Source organism: Macaca nemestrina, chromosome 1 (genome assembly GCF_043159975.1).
Source record: "Macaca nemestrina isolate mMacNem1 chromosome 1, mMacNem.hap1, whole genome shotgun sequence".
NCBI classification, from domain to species: Eukaryota; Metazoa; Chordata; class Mammalia; order Primates; family Cercopithecidae; genus Macaca; species Macaca nemestrina.
In genome coordinates this window covers 221,890,866-221,917,965 of record NC_092125.1, presented here as the reverse complement: position 1 = coordinate 221,917,965, position 27,100 = coordinate 221,890,866, and the positions used below count along the sequence as shown (strand labels likewise).

The following is a 27,100-nucleotide window of genomic DNA, read 5'->3' as shown; positions in this document are numbered from 1 at the left end:
GCCCAGGCTGGAGTGGAGTGGCATGGTCTTGGCTCACGGCAACCTCTGCCTCCTGGATTTGAGCTATTCTTGTGCCTCAGCCTCCCAAAGTGCTGGGATTACAGGCGTGAGCCACCACGCCCAGCCAAGCATAACCCTTTTAAAATAAATATGAATGAGCAGAGACTTATAAGGAAAACCAGCCCTACGAAGGAGAATAAAAACCTGCGAAACCAGAAATTCTTACCACACATGAAGCTTTGATAAATCCAGGAATAGAAGAGTACTTAGCAACATTAAATTCGTGTCTGCAGAAATATTCACGAACTCGTTACATCCATAAGGTGGGTGGGCACAGAATGCTATGAAAAAGGAACAATATGGGATCAGAGGGCAAGAAAAGGCTTTTTAGAAAGTGTGCTTGTGATCAGTCCACGTCTCTAGGTTCTCCGTTCACCTTTCCCTCCCTGCGCTGCCGTCAATGACTGGCCTCCGCGTTTCTCCTCTACAGGGAGCATGCAGTTAAACCTTGCCAGCAGAGGGCGCTGGAGGGCAATCGCAGGAGGAAGGAGGCTTCTGGCTGCATTAGATTTTCTTTCTTCTTTTATTTTTTTTTTTGAGACAGAGTCTCACTCTGTCGCCCAGGCTGGAGTGCAGTGGCGCGATCTTGGCTCACCACAACCTCCACCTCCAGGATTCAAGCAGTTCTCCTGCCTCAGCCTCCTGAGTAGCTGGGATAACAGGAGTGTGCCACCATGCCCGGCTAATTTTTGTATTTTTAGTAGAGACGGGGTTTCACCATGTTGGTCAGGTTGGTCTTGAACTCCTGACTTCGTGATCCACCTGCCTTGGCCTCCCAAAGTGCTGGGATTACAGGCGTGAGCCCGTAATCCCAGCCCGGCCATTTGTTTCTTCTTGCTCCTGCTGCCTGGGTCTGTTGACCACCTTGATGTGGCCCTCCCAGTGCAAACATTGGCATGTACCAGGCCTCATGTCTGCACAAGTGTCCTGCTCCTTGACTCCCTCTATGCATCCGCCACCAGCCACAGGTCTTCGGCACCCGAAAGTGCTCCAGGCATCTTCCCGACAGTGGTAGCCCCAATTTATCTGTGCACCTGACCAGAAGCATAGACTTCATTTCAGAAGGACCTGCTTTTTTTTTTTTTTTTTTTGAGACGGAGTCTCGCTCTGCCGCCCAGGCTGGAGTGCAGTGGCCGGATCTCAGCTCACTGCAAGCTCCGCCTCCCGGGTTTACGCCATTCTCCTGCCTCAGCCTCCCGAGTAGCTGGGACTACAGGCGCCCGCCACCTCGCCCGGCTAGTTTTTTTTGTATTTTTTAGTAGAGACGGGGTTTCACCATGTTAGCCAGGATGGTCTCGATCTCCCGACCTCGTGATCCGCCCGTCTCGGCCTCCCAAAGTGCTGGGATTACAGGCTTGAGCCACCGCGCCCGGCCAAGGACCTGCTTTTAAGCAAAGCAGGATCAATAGAAATAACCCATGCCACACGTAATAGATGTGCCACCATGATATTATCCACCTGCCAGTTGATGGCATTTGGGTTGCTTCCAGTTTAGGGTTATTATGAATGAAAACAGCTGTGAATATTCTTTTTTTTTTTTAACATGTATGAATTTATCTTATATCTTTTATTATTATTATTTTTAGAGACAGGGTCTTACTGTGTGTTCCAGGCTGGAGTGCAGTGGCATGATCTTGGCTCACTGCAGCCTTGAACTCCTGGGCTCAAGCGATCCTCCCACCTCGGCCTCCCACAGTGCTGAGATTACCAGCGTGAGCCACCATGACTGGCTGATTCTTGTACATGCCTTTGGGTGAATGTATATTTTCATTTCTCATGGGTAAATACCTAGGAGGAGTGGCTGGTCATTGTGCTGGTCACATAGAATGCTTTTGAAGACTAGTCAAAGCTGGTTACCTCTGGTCTGAGCCAACCTCTTCTTTTTACACCCAGAGAAAAGCACAGGGCCAAAGCTAGAGCTGGAATGCAGGGATCCCAAGGGTCAGCCCAGAGTACTTTCCACTGGAAGACACCACCCGCCCACCTCCTTCTTAGTTCTGAACCTAGAATTTACCCAGCTAAATTACAATCACCTCAGCTAAATTACAATCAAGTTTGAAAGCAGCATAAAAACATTTTCAGACATAAAAAGTCCAGAAAGCTTTTCTTCCTACATCCTCTCTTAGGAAGTTATTTGAAGATGTAATTCAGCTAAGTGAGGGGGCAAAAAAGAAGGAAAACAGGAAGTCATGGAACCTAGAGACTGGCACTCCATCCTAGCAGAGCAAGGAAGGGAAGTCCCGGAATGATGTGCTGTAGACCACTTGAGCCAGATCAGAGCAGGAAAATGGAAGGAAGGCTCCAGGGAAGTGTTCCCAGGAATAAAAGAGAGAATTGTAGTACATTTCATGATTAGTAGAGTTGAAAAACCTGAGGATATGGTGAGGGCACACTATCCTTTTGTCAACAAGAAAAAGAAAGGCAATTGGAAACTCCAGGGAAAAGAAAAAGCTGACAAGAAATATACAGTCCAAATATTAAGATGAAATTTCACCTGATTTTAAGCAATTCCTGAATGTACAAAAAGAGAATCCGTTCGGCCTTGATGCTAAGACCATTCTTTAAATGGCCCAAGGACTGGGTGTTTAGATTTAAAGAGAAGTATATCCATCTGGTAAATAATATCTTTTTTTTAGTTCTTAAATGAAGGCTAAGAGTAGGCAGATTATTTTTTTCTCTTCCACTAGGCCCTTACCAGAGAACACAGGCAGACTAACTAGGGGCTAGATAATACCTTCTCCTCACCTTCAAATCCAAAGAGGAGGAAAAGGGGAGGATCACTAACTCAGGGAGGAAAAAAGAAAGTTACAAGTGAGGTATAGTATATTCAGAGAGGGGATGAGAGGCACCCAAGGAGTACTAGGTCCCCCTCTTCTGCACGTACAGGAAGGACAGCAGATCTGTCGCTGGATTTCAGCAGGTGTTTCAGCAGCAGCTGAGACTATGGGCCTGTCTAGTTACATCAGGCTGCCTTGGAGAGAGGGGAGGGGACTCTCTCCTCATGATGCTAACTGGGAATAGCCACAGTTAATGGGTTTGAGCACCAGAGCTCCAATCCACTCAAAGTAAGTGTTCACTGAAACCCAGTGACATTTCAAACACTGGTTCAAATACTAACATCACATCATAACACATCGCATCATCTTCTCCATAGCCTCCAGCCTCCAGGCTCCAACTAATTCAGGTAAGAGTCCAGTGACCTTCCCCAAAGAGGAGGGTTCCCTACAATCCAAGAAATAAATTAATCCTGGCTTTACTTTTTTGTCTATCTCAGGAAAAATCTGAGAGGTGTCACGAACACTTTCTAGAGGGGAGATGTGTGTTATGTGTGTGGGGTTGCTTTGTACCACATCAAAAAGGGGTGCCTCCACCAGGGCTCTGGGGGCGGAGAGGTGTAGTGACTGAGCAGAACCCACTTCTAATGTAGGCCAAATTTTCCAGCCCCAGAAAAGCAGGAAGCTTCGACGGAGGTGCCTAGTCCCCAGGCAGGAGTTAGGGCCGTCCAGAGGAGAGTGCTCTGAGCTGGAACTTGCCATCTCTGTTTCTTGGGTCTAGCTCCAGCCCTGTGGCTCTCTCCATCTGTAAAACAATGTGACTGTGTCAGAGCAGTGGTGGCCAGCTTCGAACTGGCCTTCAGAGACATTTCGTCTGGCCAGCACAGTGATCCAGCCACCCTTCCTAGGCACTCAAGAGGAGTGACATTATATGTTCACACAGAGGCACCCACAAGAATACTCATAGCTGCCTTGTTCATCATAGTTCAAACTGGAAACAACCCAAATGTCCGTCAACTGGGGAACGGGTATGTAAACGGGTTCATCTGTACGACAGAACGCCATTCGGCAACAGAAAGGAATGAACCTGAGTGAATATCAACAACATTATGCAGAATGAAAGAAGCCAGACCCCAACGAGTACATATTGCATGATTCTGTTGACATGAAATTCTGGAACAGATCCACTCTTCTACAGTGACATAAAGCAGATCAGTGGTTGCCTGGATCTGGAGGTGGGGGCAGAGTGAGTGAGGAGGGGCACTAGGGAACCTTCTGGAGGGATGAGAATGTTCTGTATTTTGATTGGAGTTAGTTACCTTGGTCAGAACTCATCAGGCTGTGCACACTTAGGGACATTTTCTTTTTCTATTTTTACTTAAAAATAAAGACAGGGTCTTGCTGTGTTGCTTAGGCTGTTTTGAATTCCTGAGCTCAAGTGATCCACCCGCTTCAGCTTCACAAAGTGCTGGGATTACAGGCGGGAGCCACCGTACCCTGCCAGGGGATACTTTCTTGTGTATAAATTGTGCCTTAGGCTGGGTGCGGTGGCTCACGCCTGTGATCCCAGCACTTTGGGAGGCCGAGGTGGGCGGATCACCTGAGGTCAGGAGTTCGAGACCAGCCTGGCCAACATCGTGAAACCCTGTTTCTACTAAAAATACAAAAATTAGCTGGGTGTGTTGGTATGTGCCTTGTAATCCCAGCTACTCAGCAGGCTGAGGCAGGAGAATCACTTGAATCCGGGAGGCAGAAGTTGCAGTGAGCCGAGATCGTGCCACTACACTCCAGCCTGGGCAGCAGAGGAAGACTCAATCTCAAAAAATTAAAAATAAATAAATAAATAAATAATTCCTTAACAAACTTGATTTAAAAGAATAAAACTTTAAACATTGAGACTGTTTTTAAACATTAGGAGATTTCAGGTTTCTCTTAAAAGCAAAAGGTCTAGCATCACTGTGCCACCTTCCTGGGTGATCACAGCTGTTAGAGACGAGTAGCAGCTTCTCCACTTTGTTTTATTTATTTTGAGTCTTGCTCTGTCACCCAGGCTGGAGTGCAGTGGCATGATCTCAGCTCACTGCAGCCTCCACCTCCTGGGTTCAAATGATTCTCCTGCCTCAGCCTCCCTAGTAGCTAGGATTACAGGTGTGTGCTACCACACCTGGCTCATTTTTGTGTTTTTAGTAGAGATGGGGTTTCACCATGTTGGCCAGGCTGGTCTTGAACTCCTGACCTCAAGTGGTGCTCCTGTCTCAGTCTCCCAAAATGCTGTGATTACAGGTGTGAGCCACTGTGCCTGGCCAGCTTCTCCACTTTGATCTTTTGAAACACAAATCTGACTGTCTTAGCTCCCGTGGTGCTACTCGCTGGAAGCCACCAGTCCCTGGTTAACTCTTTCCTGGAGACACCAGCCTCCTTGGCGCTGGTTCTCAGATGTTACCTCCCCTCTGTAGATATGGCTGAGAAGGACACCACCTTTGAGGCGCCACCCGTGGGGACCCAGCCTGACTGCAGCACCACTCCAGAGAATGGCGAGGCGCCTGCCAGGTGACTCCCCCACCCCTTCTCTCTGTTTGGCTGCTGCGGGAGGGAGCTGTCCCTGCCATGCCCAGGGGATGCCTGGGAGACAGCTGGGCTGGGGGTGTAGGCGGGGCCTGGGCTGTTCTTGTTAAATGTGTGCCCATCTCTGTGCTAACACCATTGGAAAGCCAGAAGGCCTTGAAACCCAGTGCCTGCCCTCAAAATGCCTGGCAGAGACTCGGGACAGAGGATCTAGGGGCCCAGGCTCTGGCTGCGCAGTCTCTAGAGAAAGGGAATTATTCTTGAGTACACCTTCCCTCTTCCCATCTCCATCACTCCTGCCTTGGGCTTCTCCCTGCAGTACCAGCCCCACTCTGAGCTCCCTGGTGGACTCCCAGGCCAGTAAGACGCTGCCCATCCCAACCAGCGCTCCCATCGCTCTCTCCTCCACGGGGAAGCCCGTTCTGGATGCAGGTAATGGTCCCAGCCCACCCCCCGCTACTCCCAGGAGGGGCTTCCTCCTGGGGAAGGGAGATGAGGAGGAGCCAGGAGGGAGCGTCTCCTTTGTGGGTATGGCCTGAGAAGGGGGATCAAGGTTGACTCCAGGTTCTGGCTTCTTGAGTTGGGGCTGTGGCTCTGGCACTTGCTAGTGACTATTCTTGTTTTTTTTTTGAAGCAAAGTCTCACTCTGTTGCTCAGGCTGGAGTGCAGTGGCACCCATCTTGGCTCACTGCAACCTCCACCTCCCAGGTTCAAGAGATTCTCCTGCCTCAGCCTCCCGAGTAGCTGGTTTTACAGGCGCTTGCCACCACGCCCGGCTAATTTTTTGTATTTTTAGTAGAGACAGGGTTCTGCCATGTTGTCCAGGTTGGTCTCAAACTCCTGACCTCAGGTGATCGACCCGCCTCAACCTCCCGAAGTGCTGGGATTACAGTGGTGTGAACCACTGCACCTGGCTGCTAGTAACTATTCTTTAATTCTTGTAGGCAAGAATTTTTTTCACAGCTTCATCCTCATGGCTCATAATTGCTACTCAGAAAATAGGTCTCTGTTGATGGATTTCATGACTTTGACTAGTTGTCCTTTGAGCCTCAGTTGTCTCATCTGTAGAATGGTAATGGCAGAGACCATGCAGGGTTGTAAACAGTGTAGCATTGTAGACGGCCTCTGTAAGAGTTAGTTCTTAGGCCGGGCGCGTTGGCTCATGCCTGTAATCCCAGCACTTTGGGAGGCTGAGGTGGGTGGATCATGAGGTCAGGAGTTTGAGACCAGCCTGGCCAACATGGTGAAACCCCGTCTCTACTAAAAATACAAAAATTAGCCAGGCGTGGTTGTGCGTGCCTATAATCCCGGCTACTCAGGAGGCTGAGGCAGGAGAATCGCTTGAACCCGGGAGGTGGAGGTCTCAGTGAGCCGAGATCGCACCACTGCACTCCAGCCTGAGCGACAGACTGAGAATCCGTCTCAAAAAACCAAAAAAAAAAAAAACCAAAAACCAAAAAACAAAAAACCCCAAGAGTTAGCGCTTATGGAATGATGCCAGGCTACTCATTTTAGGACTTGCAGTTCTAGTGGCTGACACGAGGTGGCAGTAGTGCTCAGGCCAGTGTTTCTGAAAATACGGTCCTGTCTGGCAACATTGGCACCAGCTGAGAACTTGTTAGGAAAGCAAATTGTGGGTTCCATCCCAGACCTAGAGAATCAGAAACTGCACTTTAACAAGATCTCCGGGGCACTCATACGCACATTAACATTTGAGAAGCACTTAACTGGCATATACTACTTTTTTAACATCTGAACATGGACTTCAATAAAGTGCAATCACTAGCTCTATGACCTCTGTAAGGGACAAAAGGGGAAAAGGAAGCGAGTTCAGTACCATGGTGTAAAGAAGTGGATCCAGATAGGGGTTAAGAGCGTGGGTCCTGGAGTCCACCCGGCCTGGCCTGGCCTGGGCTGGGGCTCTACCACTTACTCTCAGGGTGACCTTGGACAGGTTAACGAACTTTCGTGAGCCTTGGCTCCCCTCATTTTTAAACTGAAGGTAGTGATGGTGCCTAGGGCCTAGGGTTGGGGATCATTCATTCAGGGAATGCTTGTGGGGCGTGTTTATGTGCAGAGAGGACTCCATGCCTGCCCTCATCAAGTGGGTCTAGAGGGTTGGCTGGGAGGGGACTGGGTTCAACCCCTTCCTTCCCCTCACTGCTTGGCCCTCCCCACCCTGACTCCGGCCACACCAACAGTGCTGCCAGATGCTGGTCACACCGGGGCCTCCTCCACAGTCCCCAAGTTTTGGTCTGTTGGACCTCAATTCCTTTGTTCTGGCTCCTAGACGCCTCCATTTCTCACCCTCTAGACACAGTTTGCCCTTATCTCAGCCTTAAATAGTTAATCAGCTTCCTGGAGCCAGGTGAGGGAGGGCTGGATGAGATACAGCCTTGGCTTGGAAAGGACCCGGTGTTGTTAGCCATGATGGAAGCTGTGTCCCAGGAGAAGGAGGAAGTAGTCTGGGGCTGGGGCTGTCCTGTGTGGTTGCAGTGAGGCAAAGAGTGCCGGGTGTCTCTGTGTTCCAGGGCCAGTGCTCTTCTGGGTGATCCTGGTGCTGGCTGTGGTGGTCGGCTCCAGCACCTTCCTCCTGTGCCACCGGAGGGCCTGCAGGAAGCGAATTCGCCAGAGTAAGTGGCTGTGTCCTTGGGGCCTTGGGGAGGACAGGTTGCTCTCTGCCAGCCTGGCCTGGGTCCTTTCCCTGCCTGCTCCTGCCCTCTGTGGCCACCATCCCCAGCCTTCCTCTTGGTGTCGTTTCAGAGCTCCACCTGTGCTACCCGGTCCAGACCTCCCGGCCCAAGCTAGAGCTTGTGGGTGAGTGTCCAGCTGTCCAAAGGGGCTGCCCGAGCCAGAGGAACACAGGGCAGCTCTAGGCCCGGGGCGTGGGCTCCAGAGACTGAACTTCTAGCCCAGCCTCGAGGCTCCCTGTCTGTGGCTGCTGTGGCATTCTGTACATCTGTAGGGATGTAATGCGGGTGAAACTCATGCGTGTGGAGAATGCAATGAGGTGAAGACTGGACTGGGTGTGAGGACTGCGTGGCTTGCCCAGAGCAGCACCTGGATGGATGCTGGCATGAACGTTTAAAAGTCTATCTTGTCTTTCACTTTTTCCTCCAGTATCCCCAGGGGGTATTCCCGCCAGCCTTCCCTTCCTCTCTACATTCTACCCTCCCTTTCTCCCTCTCCCTCCTTCCCTTTCTCTTTCCCCTCTCTCCCCCTCTTCTACCAGCTGGTGATCAGCCCAGGGGCAGGAGGGGAAAGGAGCACATGTGGCAGGAGGGACCCTGGTTCTGCCACTTACAAGCTGTGTGACCCCGAGTGAGTTACTGAATTGCTCTGTGTCTCAGTTTCCTCATCTGGAAAATGTGATGGTAGAACCTACTTCAGAGGCTTGGCCTGTGCATTCATCAAGGCAGGGCTGTGAAGCGCATCGTAGAGTACCTGCCTGCAGTCGGCGGCTGCTGCCTGTTGACAGGCCGGCCTGTGTCTGGGGCTTTTTCCTCCCTGGAAGCTTCAGGCCTTCTGGAGTCCTGGGTGCTTCTGACCCCCCTCCCTGGTCCCTGCACTCTGATCCCTGCCCAGCCTCCGGGCCAGCTCTTCCAGGCAGCCCTTGGGAGCTGGGACCCTCCTCACCTGTCCAGGCAGGGGCATCTAGACAGCGTGTGTCTTCCAGCTCTCACCTGGAGCAGTGGGCTCCTAGCCATCTTGTGCCGAGCACCTTCTCTCTCCTGGGCAGCCCCTTCCAGGCAGGCCAGGGTCTTCCTCAGCACCGCATGGCATGGATTGAGTGCTGGGCTCTGGTGGGGGAATTGTCTGAGCCTTCCTTTCTGATTTGCAAGGTGGGCTCCCATAGAGGCCTCCTGCACTCCCCCAGTGATGACCTTTGTTCTGCAAGGAGGAGACGGGGCTCAGCGAGGTGGACGGCTGGCCCAGGGCTACACAGCCTGGCAGTGGCACAGCCAGCCTCAGGCACTGGTCCTAGGGGTTTTGGTTTGTAAAGGGCTCAGCCCTGTCCCCTCTTCCTTCCCCCCGCCAGCTCTGTCCACCACCCGAATGCCCACCCAAGAGCCACGTGCTCAGCGTAAGACCAGGTCCTGGCCCGTCCCCCGATCTCCCCAGGACCCTTGGAGAGGCCCTTGCGTAGGCTGACTCTTGACTTGGGCACAAAAACACAGTCCACTGAGGCATGTTTTGAATTTGATGAGTTTCACAAGCGAGCGCTTGTGGTCCCTGTGCCAGGGGGGGTTTTTGTGTTTTGATAGTTTCAAGCCTGTTTCCATGACCTGTCAGGCTGCGTGTCTCATTGAAACCGGCATTTGCTTTCTTGACATTTTTCTAGTATTAGAATTTCCATTGCCGTCAGTTTATTTTTTTTCTTCAAACCTCTGTGAGAGCAGTTTTGTTACAAGAAGAAAAAAAGAAAGAAAACACCTTCCCCTAAGAAGCCAGATCTGCAAAGAACTGAGCCCCGAGACTCGATGGTGGACGTCCTATCTCAGGTCGTTTTTGACCCTCTGGCTTCTTCTGGTGGGCCCTTGGGGTCTGGGTTCCCAGGCCCAAGATGGACAGAAAGTGAAGCCGAGACAGGCAAGCTCACAGGGCACAGGGTGAGAACGGACCGAGCTGGCTGTATGCCCGTTTCCCTCCCGAGCCGTGGGTGGCGAAGGAGGGAAGGAGAACTGGTTCATTGGTTCATTCGTTCATCTATTCACATGGTCTTCACTGTGCACTTCCTCCGTGCAGGCTCTGTGCCGGGCCCAGAAGCTGTCCTAGCTCCCTCCAAGCTTTTAGACTAATTCCAACTGCCTGCAGAGGCCAAAGGCAGGCAGGATGGGAGCGTGTGCCCCTTGGCCTCCCACATCCCAGACCTGGGGCAGAGGGTGCTCCTGGTTCCTTTGAGCAGTGAGCGCATCAGGGATCTGTGGTGCGTGCAGGTGCGATGAGATATTTGCCAACCAGCCCTCGAGTTGATCTGACCTTCCCGCGTGTGTCCTCGGTGACAGGCATTTGCAGAGCGCGCATGTGATCTCATCTACTCCTCCAGTGGCCTGTGAGGTACCTACTGTTATCCCCGTTGCACAGATTAGCAGCCTGAGGCACAGGATGATGAAGTAATTTAAGGCCACACGCTGGGTGAGCAGGAGGACGGGGATTTTATTGTGGTTGTTGAGATGTTTGTAAAACAATTTTTCACCCTTGGCACCATTGACATTTGGGAATGGATCATTCTTTGCTGTAGAGCGCTATCCTGTAGGACATTCTGCAGCCCCTCTAGATGCCAGCAACACCCCCTACTTGGGACAACCAAAAATGTCTCTAGACATTGCCACGTGGCCCCCGGGGAGAAACTACTCCTGGTTGAGAACCACCGGTCTAAAATTCTTTTCTTTTTTTTTTTTTTTGAGACAGAGTCTTGCTCCGTCGCCCAGGCTGGAGTACAGTGGTGCAATCTGGGTTCACTGCAACCTCCGCCTCCCAGGTTCAAGTGATTCTGCTGCCTCAGCTCCTGAGTAGCTGGGATTACAGGCATGTGTCACCATGCCTGGCTAATTTTTGTATTTTTAGTAGAGGCAGGGTTTCACCGTGTTGGCCAGGCTGGTCTCGAACTCCTGACCTCATGATCTGCCCGCCTCGGCCTCCCAAAGTGCTGGGATTTACAGGCGTGAGCCACCATGCCTGGTCTTAAAATTCTTTTAATCCTTCATTTTTATGAGCACTTGAGTCATTTTCTATTATTCCAAGGAGATTTAGGTTGAAAGAAATTCTTTTTTGTTTTGAAACAGTTTCAGACTTACAGAAATGGTATAAGTATGAAGAATTTATTTTGACCTGAACCATTTGAGAGTAACTGACTGACTGGACGTCTCTCACCCCGAAAACTTTAGTGTGTGTTTCAGACAAACAAGGGTGTATTTTACACTCTATAGTAAGGATCGTCAGAATCAGGGAATTCATACTGATACATGACACACAACGAATTCTCAGGCCCTGTTCAAGTTTCTTTATTTGCCCCAATAATGTCCGTTATAGCAGAGGACTCCAGCTCAGGGCCACGTGTTACATTTGCTTGTCTGGTTTCTCGAGTCTCCTTCTGTCCGGATCCATTCCCCAGGCGTTTCTTTCACTTTCTTGGGAAGAGCGCAGGCTGGTGATTTCGTGGATGCTCCTTGCTTTGGGTTTGTCTAGTGTTTTCTCCCGAGTGGATTCAGGTCACGCATTTTGGGCTGGAAGGTCCCAGGAGTGATGCTGGGCTCTCCTCTCTCGGGGCGTCCTGCCAGGTTTCGATTTGTCCCTTTCCTGGTGCTGTGCATTTTGAGTGCTTGACTGAGGTGATGTCTGCCGGGCCTCTCCACTGTGAGGTCTCCATTTGCTCCTCGGTCATTACTGTCTTTAGGAGCGTTACTTTGAGACTATGTCAATAGCCCATTCTTCAGCAGACCCTCATTTTCTTTTCTTTTCTTTTTTTTTTTTTTTTTTTGAAACGGGGTCTGGCTCTTTCACCCAGGCTGGAGTGCAGTGGCATGATCTTGGCTCACTGCTACCCCGGCCTCCCGGGTTCAAGCAATTCTCCTGCCTCAGCTCCCGAGTAGCTGGGGTTACAGGCATGTGCCACAATGCCTGGCTAATTTTTTGTATTTTTAGTAGAGATGGGGTTTCACCATGTTGGCCAGGCTAGTCTCGAACTCCTGGCCTCAAGTGGTTCTTCCGCCTTGGCCTCCCAAAGTTCAGGGATGACAGGCGTGAGACACCGTGCCCAACCCGTAACTTTATTTTCTTCACTTACATCTTTATATCTGTATGGATTCATGGGCTCCTATTCTGTTCAATGGGTTATAATCTCTTATCATCATTTTTTATTTTGATGCTCAAATGGTCCCAGATGAGGTCAGGGAGAGCCCCTTTAAGCCGGCTCTTGTGTGCTTTGGTATATCCTCATCCTGTGCTTTCAGCACGTCCCTATTCTGAAATGTTCCCAGTTTAACTTGTGCTCTCCTGCCCCGGCACTGGAATCAGCTCTGTCTCCAAGGAGCCCGGGGTTTGCATTGAGGGGTACCTGTTGCCAAAGCCTAGCTGAACCTCTGTGCTAAACTCCCCCCTTGGGCCTGTTCTGCTTCCCACAGCATTGGGGAATCACAGGCCAGAGAGGGGAGGGGACTAAAAGTGGAGAACAACAGGAATGGAAGGGACCGAGAGCTTTATATCACGCGTCAGAATGCACGTGCTCCGTGAGCGTGGCCTTCAGAGCAGCCTGTGACACCGTGCACTTGTACAGTCTGCCTAGCGTGGTCCTGGACTTGTGTCCTGGGGGTGCCAGACAGGCTACGAGAAGATGGTGGTGATTCCAAAAAGCAAGGAAACCAATAAATAAGGCTAGTAGATTGAATCAGCATTTTTAGGGGAAGAGCAGTTGTGAAATCTGACCTCTGCACTTGGCAAGATTTGTTCTGGGTCTTTATCAGAATCCTCATGGGTTGTAACACGGCTCTAGTCCATGTCAGAGCCTTCCAGATTCCGCCTTTTTACCTCTGTGATTTTTACGCTTGTTTGGGAGAGTCAGTATCGAACTCTGACTTTCTATTCAGTGTGACGGAGTGCAGAGCCATGTTACCATCCTGGGCTTTTCCTGGACCTGCTGTGTGCTTGACAGCATCCTGGACACCTTGTTTTTAAAATATTTTAATTTTTAAAAATTCTCAGTAGGCCAGGCATGGTGGTTCACACCTGTAATCCCAGCACTTTGGGAGGCCAAGGTGGGCGGATCACCTGAGATCCAGAATTCAAGACCAGCCTGGCCAACATGGCGAAACCCCATCTCTACTAAAAATAAAAAAATTAGCCAGGCGTGGTGGCACACGCCTGTAATCCCAGCTACTGAGGCTGAGGTGGGAGAATTTCTTGAACCAGGGAGGCGGAGATTGCAGTGAGCCGAGATCATGCCACTGCACTCCAGCCTGAGCAACAGAGCGAGACTCTGTTCTAAGTGGCCTTCATTTTTATTTTTAAGTTTTTTTTTTTTTTTGAGACAGGGTGTCACTCTGGAGTGCCATGGTACGATCATGGCTCACTGCAGCCTTGACCTCCTGGGTTCAAGTGATCCTTCAACCTCAGCCTCCCCAGAAGCTGAGACTACAGATACACACCACCACGCCCAGCTAACTTTTCTATTTTTTGAAGAGACCGGGTCTCCCTTTGTTGTGCAGGCTGATCTTGAACTCCTGAGCTCAAGTGATCTGCACACCTCGGCCTCCCAAAGTGCTTGGATTATAGGCGAGAGCCACTGTACCCAGCTAGTCCTCATTTTTTTTTTTTTTTTTTGAGACAGAGTCTCACTCTGTTGCCCAGGCTGGAGTGCAATGGCACAATCGCAGCTCACTGCAAACTCTGCCTCCTGGGTTCCAGCAATTCTCCTGCCTCAGCCTCCCAAGTAGCTGGGATTATAGGCACGTGCCACCACGCCCATCGAATTTTTGTATTTTTAGTAGAGATGGGGTTTCACCAGGTTGGCTAGGCTGGTCTGGAACTCCTGACCTTGTTATCTGCCCATCTCAGCCTCCCAAAGTACTGGGATTACAGGCATGAGCCACCGCGCCCGGCCTCATTTTTAAAAATAGTTTTAGATGTACAGAAAATTGGAGAAGAGAGTACAGGAGTTCCCACATGCGCCACACCCAGTTTCCTCTGTGATTAGCATCTTACATCAGCATGGTTCATTTGTCAAAATACGTGAACCGTTATTGACACAGGATTACGAATGAAAGCCCACACTGTGTTCAGGGTTCTCTTGCATTGCCTAAGGTTCCAGGATCCCATCCAGGAACCCAGGTTACATTCAGTCATCGCGTGGCCTTAGGCTCCTCTGGCCTGTGACTGTTTCCCAGACCTTATTTCTCAAGACCGGTTTCCTTGATGGCCTTGGCAGTTTTTGAGGAGTATTGATCAGGTGTTTTGCGGGACGCCCATCTCCTGGGATCTGTCTGATGTCTTCCCCGTGATTAGACTGGAGTTATGCATTAGGGGAGGAAGACCACAGAGGTGAAATGTCATGCTCATCACATCAAATCTTGGCTGGGCGCAGTGGTTCATGCCTGTAATCCCGGCACTTTGGGAGGCCGAGGCAGGCGGATCACCTGAGGTCAGAAGTTTGAGACCAGCCTGGCCAACATGGTGAAACCCTGTCTCTACTAAAAATACAAAAATTAGCCAGGTGTGATGGCACACACCTGTAGTCCCAGCTACTTGGGAGGCTGAGGCAGGAGGATCACTTAAACCCCAGAGGCAGAGGTTGCACTGAGTCGACAATGTGCCACTACACTCCAGCCTGGGTGACAGAGCGAGAATCCATCTCAAAAAAAAAAAAAAAAAAAAAAATCAAATCAACCTGATTTACCATTGGGCACCTTCACTTTTGAGCTCTCTTTTAATCTTCACAGAAAGCCCCAAAGTTGATGTGATTCATCCCATTGTCCAGCTAGGAGGACAGAGGCTTGGAGAAGGGCAGTAATACTGTGCTGGGTTTCACTGCGGAGGAGGCCTCTGCTCCGGGATGGCTAAGCGGCCTCATTGTTTTTGACATTTGGCTGGTTTTCAATTTGGGGGTGATTATAAACCTGCTGCTGTGCTCGGCCTTTTTGTTTCCTTTCGGGTTATTTCCTGAGGCTGTGTCCCCCAGGAGGGATGACTGGGTAAAATGTATAAGGTTTTTGTTGCCAGATGGCTCTTTAGAAAGATGGAACCAGCCTGCAGGCATGGGCAGCTCTGCCATCCTGTTCACCCACTTCCCCTTCAAGGCCAAGTTGTGTCATTTTTATTTGTTCTGTTTTGTGACTTTGTCACACTTTTTTTTTTTTTTTTTTCTGTTGGCCACCCCCAGTGACTTGGTACCAAAGAACACTTGGCTGCTTTTAAAACTCAAAATCACTCTGGAGGGACCATGATTTCGTTTGACTGACATCATTGTAAAGAATGTGCCTCGGCCGGACGCGGTGGCTCACGCCTGTAATCTTAGCACTTTGGGAGGCCAAGGTGGGTGGATCACGAGGTTAAGCGAGGTCAAGAGATCGAGACCAGCCTGGCCAACGTGGTGAAACCCCATCTGTACTAAAAATACAATTAGCCGGGCATGGTGGCGCACGCCTGTAATCCCAGCTACTCGGGAGGCTGAGGCAGGAGAATCGCTTGAACCCAGGAGGTGGAGGTTGCAGTGTGCTGAGATTGCGCCATTGCACTCCAGCCTAGGTGACAGAATGAGACTCTGTCTCAAATAAATACATACATACATAAAATAAAATTACCCCTGGCTGGGCGTGGTGTGGCTCATACCTGCCTGTAATCCCAGCACTTTGAGAGGCTGAGGTGGGCAGATCACCTGAGGTCAGGAGTTCGAGACCAACCTGGCCAACATGGTAAAACCCTGTTTCTACTAAAAATACAAAAATTAGCCGGGCGTGGTGACACACGTTGGAAATCCCACCTACTTGCAAGAATTGCTTAAACCTGGGAGGCGGAGGTTGTGGTGAGCTGAGATCACGCCACTGCACTCCAGCCTGGGTGACAGAGTAAGACCCTGTCTCAAAAAATGAAAAAAGTATCCCTCAGAGTGTTTCCCAAACTCACCTAGTGTCCACACAGCATGTTCAAATGGTCAGTCTTGTGTGTGCTTTATCCTACTTGTTGACTGAGCACTGGTGAACATGTCTGCGAGGGCTCAGGGCTGATGGCTCTCCAGAGCTGCTGAAATCAGAGATGTGTGCAGGAGACGGCGTGGCTGGCATACGGGCATCTTGGTGGCAGATTTGTCTGGCCAGGGATGCATGCCTGACAACAGCATATTCCAGATCTCCATAGGTAGCATTCTCGGGAGTGGTTAAAGGCTGGGCATCCCTGGAGGATGGTCTGCTCTGGGAATTGACTCGTCCCAGGATGGACTAGATGCCCGGATGCCCTCTCACCTTTCTCAGATGGCCAGTGAGCCAAGGTTAAATGTTAAATGTCAATATGTGCTTGGGCGTGACTGGCCCCTGTTTAATATGGGAGACCAATGGGAGTGGAGGGTAGAGGTTTGAGATGAGAAGATAGAGGTTGTACCTCGAGAATCATTGCATCAGCACCTGCTGAGCCCACAAAAGGATGGGATTGAAGGAAATGAGATAACCCGAGAGCGGTTGTCCTTCTCAAAGGCTGCCACCTGGGTGCTTTCAGGCACATGAAAGAGAAAATCGAAGTCCAGCTGGAGTCAGGAGGGCTCCACAGCAGACTGGCTTCGGGCGTGTCCCAGGCAGGGTCTAGGTAGCATCTGCAGGATCCATCATCCTCTCTCCATCACCTGCTTGAGGTCCTCCATGTGGGTTTTGCCTGGTGTTCCAGGGAGTTCGGGGCTCTCCACACCCTGGAGACAGCAAGGTGGGGGCAGCAGCCACAGACCAACCTCTGACCCAGTGGAAGCCTCCTGGGCTCCGGTTGGGCCTGTGCTTCTCGTGAACCAATCCTTGCATGTATGCGGGGGTGGGGGTTGGGAGAGCAGTTCAGTGTGTTCATTGGTTTAGTCATTAGGAATGAGAGTGGCAGCCAGGTGTAGTGGCTCATGCCTATAATCCCAGCACTTTGCAAGACCGAGGCGGGCAGATCACTTGAGGTCAGGAGTTCGAGACCAGCCTGGCCAACATGGTGAAACCCCGTCTCTACTGAAAATACAAAAAAATTAGCTGGGGTTGTTGGCATGAGCCTGTAATGCCAGCTACTCGGGACGCTGAGGCGTAAGAATCGCTTGAACCCAGGAGGCGGAGGTTGCATTGAGCCGAGATTGCACCACTGCACTCCAGCCTAGGCGACAGAGCGAGATTCCATCTCAAAAAAAAAAAAAAAAAAAGAGGGAATGAGAGCGGCCGGGGGAGAAAGGTGGTCCCCTGTCCTCCATCTGCCACTGGAGAAGTGAGCATTGGGAAGTGAGTCTCCTTGCCTTCGGCTGGGGTGGGTGCTGACTCTGAAACCCATCCGGGCTCTCCAGACTGAGGACCTGACCCCTGGGCTGAGTTCAGCACCACCTGTGATCCAGGAGGACCATTTGCCAATAGGTGGGGCAGGCAGGGCCGGGGGCTGCCAGACTCTCCTTGGTGAAGTTGCTGCTCTTGCTTTTTGCAGATTCCAGACCTAGGAGGAGCTCAACGGTAAGTACCCTTCCCTTGCCCCCACCTCAGCTTTGTGCCCCTAAATCTGACTCCTTCCCTAACAGATCTGAAGTTTTGAGAGCTGCTGGGGGAAGGGGGAAGGGAGAGAGAGGGGACAGAAGGGCCATTTCCTTCCCACAGTGCCCAGGGTGCAGGCCCCTGCTGCAAGTTCAGGCTGAGTCTGCCCCACCGCAGGGACCTCTGTGCACAGGGGCCTCGCCTGGGGCCTCAGCCAGGCCTTGGCTAAGGATGGATAGCCCCACCCTCACAGCAGCCTCCAACTCCTGGCTCAGCCTGCCGGGAATTTCCAGAAGGGCCTGTAGACAGTGGATTTCGTTTGAGCCACTTTTGGGTACCAGGTCTGGTCAGGAGAAAGACTGTGTTCATTTCCCCCTTTTCTCTACTCTTCCGTGAATCTCATCCTCCAAGCTAGATGACAGAGCAGGTGGCTGTGGTCCATTCCTTTTTTTTTTTTTTTTTTCATTTATCAATTCTTCCATTACTTTCTTTTAATTCAGGCATTCATACAGTAAGAAGGGTTTCTGTCCTTTCAGTTTTCAATATAATATACAGAACCATAATACTAGTTCAGTTTCAAATTATGGGGGATCACATTCGAATACGTTTGGATGTGACAAGTGGCTGTTACAATACTGAGAAATTTCGTGAAAGAGGTATTCGACAATTTGTAAGGTAATCAAATATATTTTTGCTGCATAGGCCAACGCATTAATAGTAACTTGTTTTAAAATGCAGTCTTTTGGCCGGGCACCATGGCTCACACTTATAATCCCAGCATTTTGGGAGCCTGAGGTGGGCAGATCACCTGAAGTCAGGAGTTCGAGACCAGCCTGGCCAACATAGTGAAACTCCGTCTCTACTAAAACTACAAAAAGTATCTGGATGTAGTGGCACACGCCTGTAGTCCCAGCTACTCGGGGGGCTGAGGCAGGAGAATTGCTTGAACCTGGGGGACAGAGGTTGCAGTGAGCCGAGATTGCACCACTGCTCTCCAGCCTGGGTAACAGTGAGACTCCATCTCAAAAAAAAAGCAGTCTTTTAGCCTTCATATTACTATAAAAGAGTATTCAAGATTATGTATTAATGTTGGTGCCATTTGCCATTAAAAGTAATGGCAAAAGCGTGATTGCTTTTGCACCAATCTAAAAGATATGTTGTCTGTGCCTTGAGAATCCTTGCGTCAGCACGGGCATCCCTGCCTCCTCTGAATTACTCGAACTCACTCCCTTTCGAAGGCATCATGACATTTCATGAGGCCACTTCTTTACCCTTACCTGTAACAGTCAAAAACTAAACTGACACTTTCCTCATGACATAGCTGTTTTTAGAATGCATGAGTGTGATCATAAAAGATTATTTTCCAGGATATTGGGGCTGGGGAGCCGGAGGGGCTGTTCCAGGAGACGGGGGGCCTAGAGCTGGTACTTACAGACTTTGGTGCTTGTGAGTGTGGATTATGGACCAGATGCCAGGGTTCAAATCCCAGCTCAGATACTTACTGATGGTATAACCCTGGGCGAGTTACTTGACTCCTCTGTGCCTTGGTTTCCTCATCTGTAAAATGGGAAGGGGGCTGTTACCCACCTCATACGGTGGTTGTGAGGATTAACGTATGTCTTTAACATAGGTCTTTAGGACAGGGCCACGGACGTGGTGAGCACCCTGTGAGTTGCTGACTGTTACCCAGTTAAAAGCAACAGACTTGGCCGGGCGCGGTGGCTCAAGCCTCTAATCCCAGCACTTTGGGAGGCCGAGACGGGTGGATCACGAGGTCAGGAGATCGAGACCATCCTGGCTAACACGGTGAAACCCCGTCTCTACTAAAAAATACAAAAAACTAGCCGGGTGAGTTGGCGGGCACCTGTAGTCCCAGCTACTCGGGAGGCTGAGGCAGGAGAATGGCGTAAACCCGGGAGGCGGAGCTTGCAGTGAGCTGAGATCCGGCCACTGCACTCCAGCCTGGGCCACAGAGCGAGACTCCGTCTCAAAAAAAAGAAAAAAAAAAAAAAAAAGGCAACAGACTTCACCCAGAAAGCTGAGAAGCCCAGGGCAGCTCATGGCAGCTTTAAAGCAGAAAGGGAGACTCACTGGGGTCTGTAGAGATGGCAGAAAAGGGGCCTCCCAGTTCAGAGACTGAACTGCAGTAGCACGCATTCCCCTCCCACAGCAGTTCGAGAGTGGTACGTTTGTGACAAAACCCAGTGCGGAAGAGCTGGGGTTAATGAGCCTGCCACCGAAGGAGACCTGCCGCAACGTGGGGGCAGCCTGCCCGGAGAGCCTGCCGCTGTGGGATGCCAGCCCGGCCGGGGGCCCCTCGTCCCCCAGGGACCTTCCTGAGCCCCGGGTGTCCACGGAGCACACCAATAACAGGATTGGTGAGTCAGCCTGTTTTGGGAGGCCCTCTGCAGCCCAGGCGCAGATGGGAGATGAGTACGGGGCCCTGGGCCCTGGAAGGGACCTGGAGACCCTGGAGCCGAAAGGGCCAGCAAAGGAGAGGCATAGATTCTTCACCCCAATTTAAGTTTCTGTAAGTAGGGACAGCAAGGGTACTTACCTCATAGGCCATTGCACGAATTCATGAGCCAGTGCGCATGAGGTGCCTGCTGTCACTCATGTAAAAAATGAACGCCACCCCAGCCCCCAACACCGAGCGCCCGAGGGGACAGGAAGAAGATGTGCCAGTGGTCATAGGACCTGCCACTTGTCTGGCGCATTCCGGGCACTGTGCAGGCACCATCTCTTCATCTCTGATTGTCTCACCACCTGCTTTGGAGGGTGTCTTTCTCCCCATTTTACAGTTGGGGAAACGGTGGCTCAGAGGGAGAAGGGATTTTCCGCATCGCATGGCTACTAAGTGGCACAGCTGGGACTCGCCCCTGTGTCTCCTGGGCCCTGAAGCCTTTGGTTTGTCCATGGTACCACCCACCCTCTGCAGAAGCAGGAGGCCAGATGGGGCCCAGATGTCCAGAGCTTCGCAACGGCAACTGCCACCAGCCTGGACAGACATCTGCTTTGGCCTCCTGTGGGCCTCCCTGCCTCTGTTCTTGCTTCTCGTCACCTTGGTACAACTAGGGCATTTTTCCCAGAATATATACCTGGCTGTATTGCACCCCTGCTGAAAAGCCTCCAGTGGCTTCCCATTCCCTGTGAGATGAATTCCAGCATTCCCATTCCAGCACTCAAGGCTGACAGTAAGTTGTAGCTCCCCCACCAGACTCACCTACCTTCTGACCCCACAGTCTGCCCCCTCCCTCGTGGCAGTCTCCTGAATTTACAGACCCCTGTCTCACGTCTGAGCTTCTCAGTGGGAGCTGCCCCCTCGCCTGAAACAGCCAACTCCACTTCCTTGAATCCAGTTAATTCTGCATTTCCTGGGGACCCTGCTTATTTGCCTCTTCCTCCAGGAAGCCTTCTGTGCCCTCTCCACTGTGCTATGCTCCCTGAGAACCCGGGCCTTCCCTACCCGGTGTCCTAGCACCCAGCGGTGTGACTGCGTGTTTATAGCCCTTCCTCCACCTCCACCTGGCTTTGTGCTCCCTGTGGGCAGGGCCTCGGTGGACCCCATCTCTGTCACCTCTGGAAGGGCAACTGGCACTGGGATGATACTGAAGAGTCACTTGTAATTGTCCTGTGCATTTCTATGGCAGACGGTGGTGGCCAGAACTCTTCAGGGCAGTCATCTTCTCTTTTTATTTTTCAGCCTCCTGAGTAGCTGGGATTATGGGTGAGTGTCACCATGCCTGGCTAATTTTTTGTAGTTTTAGTAGAGATGGGATTTCACTATGTTGGCCAGGCTGGTCTCGAACTCCTGGCCTCAAGGTGATCTGCCTGCCTTGGCCTCCCAAAGTATAGGCATGAGCCACTGTGCCCAGCCTGGGCAGTTTTTTGTAACAAACTGAAACTTCTGAAATGGTAGCTTTTAGTAAGTTTTATTTGAAAAGTATGTATTTTGGGAAATACCATCAAAGGCTTCTTCAGAATTCCTAAGAAGTCCTGATTGGAACACCTGAGTGAAGTGCCTGCAATCCCAGGGGTGGGGTTCAGAGGGTGTTTGATGGGGAGGAGAAGAAAGTACTAGGCTCCCAGGCGGCTGGCTCAGGCGTGGGCTGCCCTCCCCCGGCATGGCCTGCAGGCCTTGCTAGTGAGTGGATTGGGGGCCACCTCCGCCATGATGGGAAGGGCGGGCCTTGGAGGTTCTCTCGGGCACCCAAGGCATAGGCACCTCCCTTGTCCTCCTGATGCCAGCCCAGGGGAGCGTTCTCCCTTCCCATCCAGTTCCCAAGAGGGGTCACACTGGGGTCATACATCATCCCTCTCCCCCTGGGAACCGAGCAAGAGAAGAACCCCTTTCCCCACAACTTCCTCCCCGCCCTCCCCACCTGGCCAAGATGAATTCCCTGGACTCTGGAGCTCCGGGGAGGGGGCAGGAAATCCATGCAGCGCTCAGAAGCCACTCCCACAGCCTAGGGGGTGGGCAGCCTGTGATGGGGGCAGAGCCGGAGCGGGGCAGACCGCTTGTGGCCGGATCTGAAATTCCCAGACCCTCTGTCACTTCTGAGCTCAGTGGGAGCAGCTTCCTCACCCGGAGCAGCCAATTCCACCGCCTTGAATCCAGTTAATTCCGGATGTCCTGGAGACTCCTGCTCATTTCCCTGAGGAATGTGAGGGGACCAGCCTGTCCCCAGCTTTGGCTGCTTCTCCTTCATCCAGCACCCCCACCCTCACTTCCCTGCCACCTGACCCCACCCACCTCTCATCTTCTCTGCCCATCCCCCTCTGGGCCTTCTCTCCCCTCCTGGGGTCTCCTCTCTCACCACCCCCGGCCCCCATCTTTTGCCCAGCCCTCTATAGGACTCCTAGGGCCGGGAGCCCACAGGCCTTGATGGAGTTGTGGGGAGTGCTGAAGCCCTGCTCTGTTTTGGGGTCTGTGGGGGGGCCCAGCCCACAGCCTGTCCCACACGCTGGGCCTTCTCCTCTTGCTGCTGTTTGGCATACTTCTCTCTTCCCCGGGGTGTTCAAAACCAAAACAGAAGAGCCAGCGTCATGCAGGAGGGTTGAGGGTAAGGGCGACTCGAGAACCTTTTGGGGTTCCTGAATCCGAAGGGTACAACTGCATTACCCAGAGAGGCAGGGGTCCCTGCACACCCACCCCACCCCACCCCTCAAGTTCCCTCTTAAGCTTCCCCATTCTGGCCTCCAGAGTCCATTGCAAAACAGCCAGGAGCCAGCCCACCCCGAGCCAGACACCATCGCTGGGCAGAGGCCAGGCTTCCCCACTCCCCAGCTCCTGGGCCACTGAACTCCCCTGAGCCTCCGTGTCCCCTCTATCACAAGGTCACACCAGAAGCCCCCACATCAGACTGGCGAGGACCGGCCATCTGTCCAAGCTCCCACCGTATGCTCGCAGCACAGCCACGCAGGCTGCAGGCAGATCGGCTCTGGGCAGTAAGCCCTGAAATTCACGGCCTGAGCCAGACTGTCTCAATCATGGCCTGCCGGAAGCTATTGAGGGGGCTGGGGTTTCTGCAGGATGTGACCGGCTGGCTGAGTTTGCCCAGACCAAGGGGGCTCTCAGGACGCGGGACTTGCAGTACTAAAACCAGGAGTGTTCCCGGGCAAGCTGGACAAGTTGGTTACCCGGGTTTGGGCTGCAGGCACGTGGATGGGAGCAGAAAGGGCCGCCAGGGGGAGTGGGCGGTTTTTTCGGGATTTCTCCTAACTACTTGGCAACCTTGGGCAGGTCCTTTAACGTCTCCTGGCTTCAGGTTCCTATCTATAAATGGGAATCTTGATGGGGTCTGCCTTGCAGGAGGGCTGAGGACCCAGCAGCTGGGGTGTGGAAAGCGCTCGGCTCTGCTGTGTCTGCTTGTGCTCTGGTTACCCACGGCTTTGCCTGTTTTTGTCCACTGTTTACTTTCTCTCCCACCCTGTACTCTTCTTCCCTACCCATCCCCAAAGAAGTGCTGAGAAAATCCTAAGTACAAGTGGACTGGTTCTTAACTCCTCAAGGCCCAGCTCCTAGTTGTTCTATTTCCTCTGAACCCCCAGGATGCCTGTAAGGTGTGTCAGAGAGGCTGTGCCGTCAGCCTGAGGCCACCCAGCAGGCATGCCAGCACTGGGCCTCGGCCCCTTCTCTGCCTCTTTGCTCCCATCCTGGCTGGTGCTGTGGTCTCCCTCGCTCACCCATCTTTTTGCCTTGCAGAGAAAATCTACATCATGAAGGCCGACACTGTGATCGTGGGAACTGTGAAGGCTGAGCTGCCAGAGGGCCAGGGCCTGGCGGGGCCGGCAGAACCCGAGTTGGAGGAGGAGCTGGAGGCGGACCATGCCCCCCACTACCCCGAGCAGGAGACAGAACCGCCTCTGGGCAGCTGCAGTGATGTCATGCTGTCCGTGGAAGAGGAAGGGAAAGAAGACCCCTTGCCCACAGCTGCCTCTGGAAAGTGAGGCCTGGGCTGAGCTGGGGCTAGGAGGGCAGCAGGGTGGCCTCTGGGAGGCCAGGGTGGCACTGTTGGCACCAAGCTTGGGGGCAGAGGCCCATCTGGCCTGAACTGAGGTTCCAGCATCTAGTGATGGACCGGCCTGTCATTGCAGGGGGCTGGTGGTCTCTGCTTGTATCCCCCACTTAGCTGTCCCCTGACCCAGAGCCTAGGGGATCCGGGGCTTGTACAGAAGAGACAGTCCAAGGGGACTGGATCCCAGCAGTGATGTTGGTTGAGGCAGCAGACAGATGGCAGGATGGGCACTGCCGAGAACAGCATTGGCCCCAGAGCCCTGGGCATCAGACCCTCACCACCAGGCCCAGAGCCCACTGAGGGAGAGGCTGTGAGGCCGGCTCCCAGCGGCCCTGTAACCCTACCCTCCTCTCTCCCTGGACCTCAGAGGTGACACCCATTGGGCCCTTCCGGCATGCCCCCAGTTACTGTAAATGTGGCCACCAGTGGGCATGGAGCCAGTGCCCGTGGTTGTTTCTCCTGGGTCAAAAGGGAAGTCAAGGGATGGGGCGTCGTCAGCTGGCACCGTCTCTGCTGCAGCAGCCACACTGTAATCTGCGCTGGCATGGGGGCCCCTGCCTGGGCTGCAGGACCCTCCTGGTGCTGCCCACCTTCCCTGTCCTGTAGCCCCTTGGTGGCCTAGGGCCCAGGATCAAGTCACTCATCTCTGAATGTCCCCACCAATCCCCACCACAGCAGGCGCCTCGGGTCCCAGATGTCTGCAGCCCTCAGCAGCTGCAGACCTCCCCTCACCAACCCAGAGAACCTGCTTTACTTTGCCCAGGGACTTCCTCCCCACGTGAACATGGGGAACGTCCGGCCCTGCCTGGGGTCCTTGACCACTCTCTGTGGGCCCCACCCGCTCTGTCCTGGGAAATGAAGAAGCATCTTCCTTAGATCTGCCCTGCTTGCAAATCCACTAGCACCGACCCCGCCAGCTGGTTCCGGCTCTGCACCCGTTGGGGTGTGGACGTCGAGAGGCACCACAGCCTCACCCAGGCATCTGCTTTACTCTGGACTGTAGGAAACAAGACTGTTTGGAGGTTCCATCAGGATTTTGGGTGTTTCACATTTCACACTAAGGAGTAAAGCGGCCGTGACTTCCAGTCGGCTGGCCAGCCTGCTGGCTCCCCAGGGCCTTCAGATGTGTATGCAAATAAATGATGGATGAGGATGAGTCTTGAAGTTGCGGGCAGCCTGGAGACTCGTGGACTTACCGCCTGGCGGCAGGCCCGGGAAAACTGCTGTTTACTCATCGGCCAGCCACGTGCTCTCTGGAGGAAGTGGTAGTTTCTGAAACTGCTCAGATGTTTTGGGGAAAGTTGGAGAAGCCATGGCATTGCGAGAGATGGTTACACCAGAACCTGGACATTGGCCAGAAGCTTAAGTGGGCAGACACTGTTTGTCCAGTGTTTGTGCAAGGATGGAGTGGGTGTCTCTGCATCACCCGCAGCCGTGGCTGTAAGGCACACTGTAAGACACACACCTGCGAGGCAGGGCAGTCTGGCGCCCGTGATGGGAGGGATTGACATGTTGTAACAAAATAATGCACTTCCTCACCCAGTGGCCCTTCACACAACTTTTGAATCTCTAAAAATCTATAAAATCCTTAAAAACAAAGAACTGTAAGGCTGAGGACATGATCATTGAAACTGACAGTATATTATTAATAGAAACCCTGAGTATATTATTAATAGAACCTCTGGGAGTCTCCCCACAGAGCAGGGATTCCCGCTGCACCCCCAGACACTACAGTGGCCAGTCTCTGGTGGATTGGATATTTCTGGGGCTGGGAGCCCACTTCCTGCTGGGGCAGCCCTTCTCATTGCTGGAAGATTTTCCTTATCACTCGAGGCGAATTCTTTCTCCGTGTAATTGCTACTCCCTGGTCCAAAGCCTGCCCTTTGAGGACACTCAGAATAAAGCCACAGTTGGCCGGGCGTGGTGGCTCATGCCTGTAATCCCAGCACTCTGGGAGGCCGAGGTGAGTGGATCACCTGAGGTCAGGAGTTCAAGACTAGCCTGGCCAACTTGGTAAAACCCCATCTGTACTAAAAATATAAAAATTAGCCAGGTATGGTGGCAGGCACCTGTAATCCCAGCTACTCAGGAGGCTGAGGCAGGAGAATCGCTTGAACCTGGGAGGTGGAGGTTGGAGCAGTGAGCTGAGATCGTGCCACTGCACTTCAGCCGGGATGACAAGAGTGAGACTCCGTCTCAAAAAAATAAATAAAAATAAGGCCACTATTGTCACAAGGCTCCCTTTAGGTATTTGTGGAAAGGTTTCTGGGCCTTCCCACAGCCTTCTTTCCTCTGGACTGGGCCGAGCAGCCCCATAGCTTTGGAGAAGGGAGTCTCCAAGGAACAGTGTGAGAGCCCAAGCCTTGGGAGGCAGAGGGAGGACTACAGGTATCTGGGAGCCTTGGGAGGAAGGGGAGGACCACAGGTATCTGGGAGCCTTGGGAGGCAAGGAGAGGACCACAGTATCTGGGAGTGTTGGACTTCTGTGTCTGAGCTGGAAGGAGCCCAGCCTGCCTCCCTGGGCACAGCTCAGTGGCACTTTAGGGCCAGCCTCCACCCCAGGCAGCCAGCCTGAGGCCCCCTCTGACTGTGTCTCCTGTGTGAGGTGGAGGAAACCTACAGCTATGGACAGACCCTGCCCACCCCATCCCTAAGACTCCAGCCCACACCCAGACATCAGCCCAGCCATTGAACCAGCCAAAGCCTGCCACGCAGGAGCCAGGGTGGATTTTCCCACCCTGCCCAGCGATGAGCGGACCCCTTCTATTCTCTGGCTGTGCTCATGTCCAGGTTGGCAGATGGACAGAGCTCCCTGCTACTCAAGGTAACAATTCTCCAGGCTGTGACGACACCCCCACACACCTCTTCCTAAACATTTGTGATCAGAGAGGGACAGCAAGTGGTAAGTATCAGATGGAAGCTGTTGCCCTCAAAGAAAAGCCATTGTTTCCCAAGGCACTTTTGTAGGTGGTAAACCATTCTACAGTTCTTAGAATCT

The 27,100-nt window shown here is 52.4% G+C and overlaps 1 protein-coding gene across 3 annotated transcripts in view; it reads left to right on the top strand.

Moving 5' to 3' along the window:
• Positions 1 to 26,548, top strand: part of LOC105473175 (TNF receptor superfamily member 8) — an 82,430-nt gene extending 55,882 nt beyond the window's left edge. For 2 of the 3 annotated variants that reach the window (XM_011726833.3, XM_011726828.2), the window contains exons 9-15: positions 5,291 to 5,384; positions 5,719 to 5,831; positions 7,931 to 8,032; positions 8,163 to 8,216; positions 17,541 to 17,566; positions 19,755 to 19,962; positions 23,790 to 26,547. In XM_011726833.3, the coding sequence (XP_011725135.2) occupies positions 5,291 to 5,384; positions 5,719 to 5,831; positions 7,931 to 8,032; positions 8,163 to 8,216; positions 17,541 to 17,566; positions 19,755 to 19,962; positions 23,790 to 24,034 (842 nt within the window). In that variant the 3' untranslated portion in view covers positions 24,035 to 26,547. Of the gene's footprint in view, positions 1 to 5,290; positions 5,385 to 5,718; positions 5,832 to 7,930; positions 8,033 to 8,162; positions 8,217 to 17,540; positions 17,567 to 19,754; positions 19,963 to 23,789 lie in introns of all 3 variants that reach the window. The other variant, XM_011726830.2, reaches the window with a different exon arrangement.
• Positions 26,549 to 27,100: the final 552 nt, after the last annotated feature.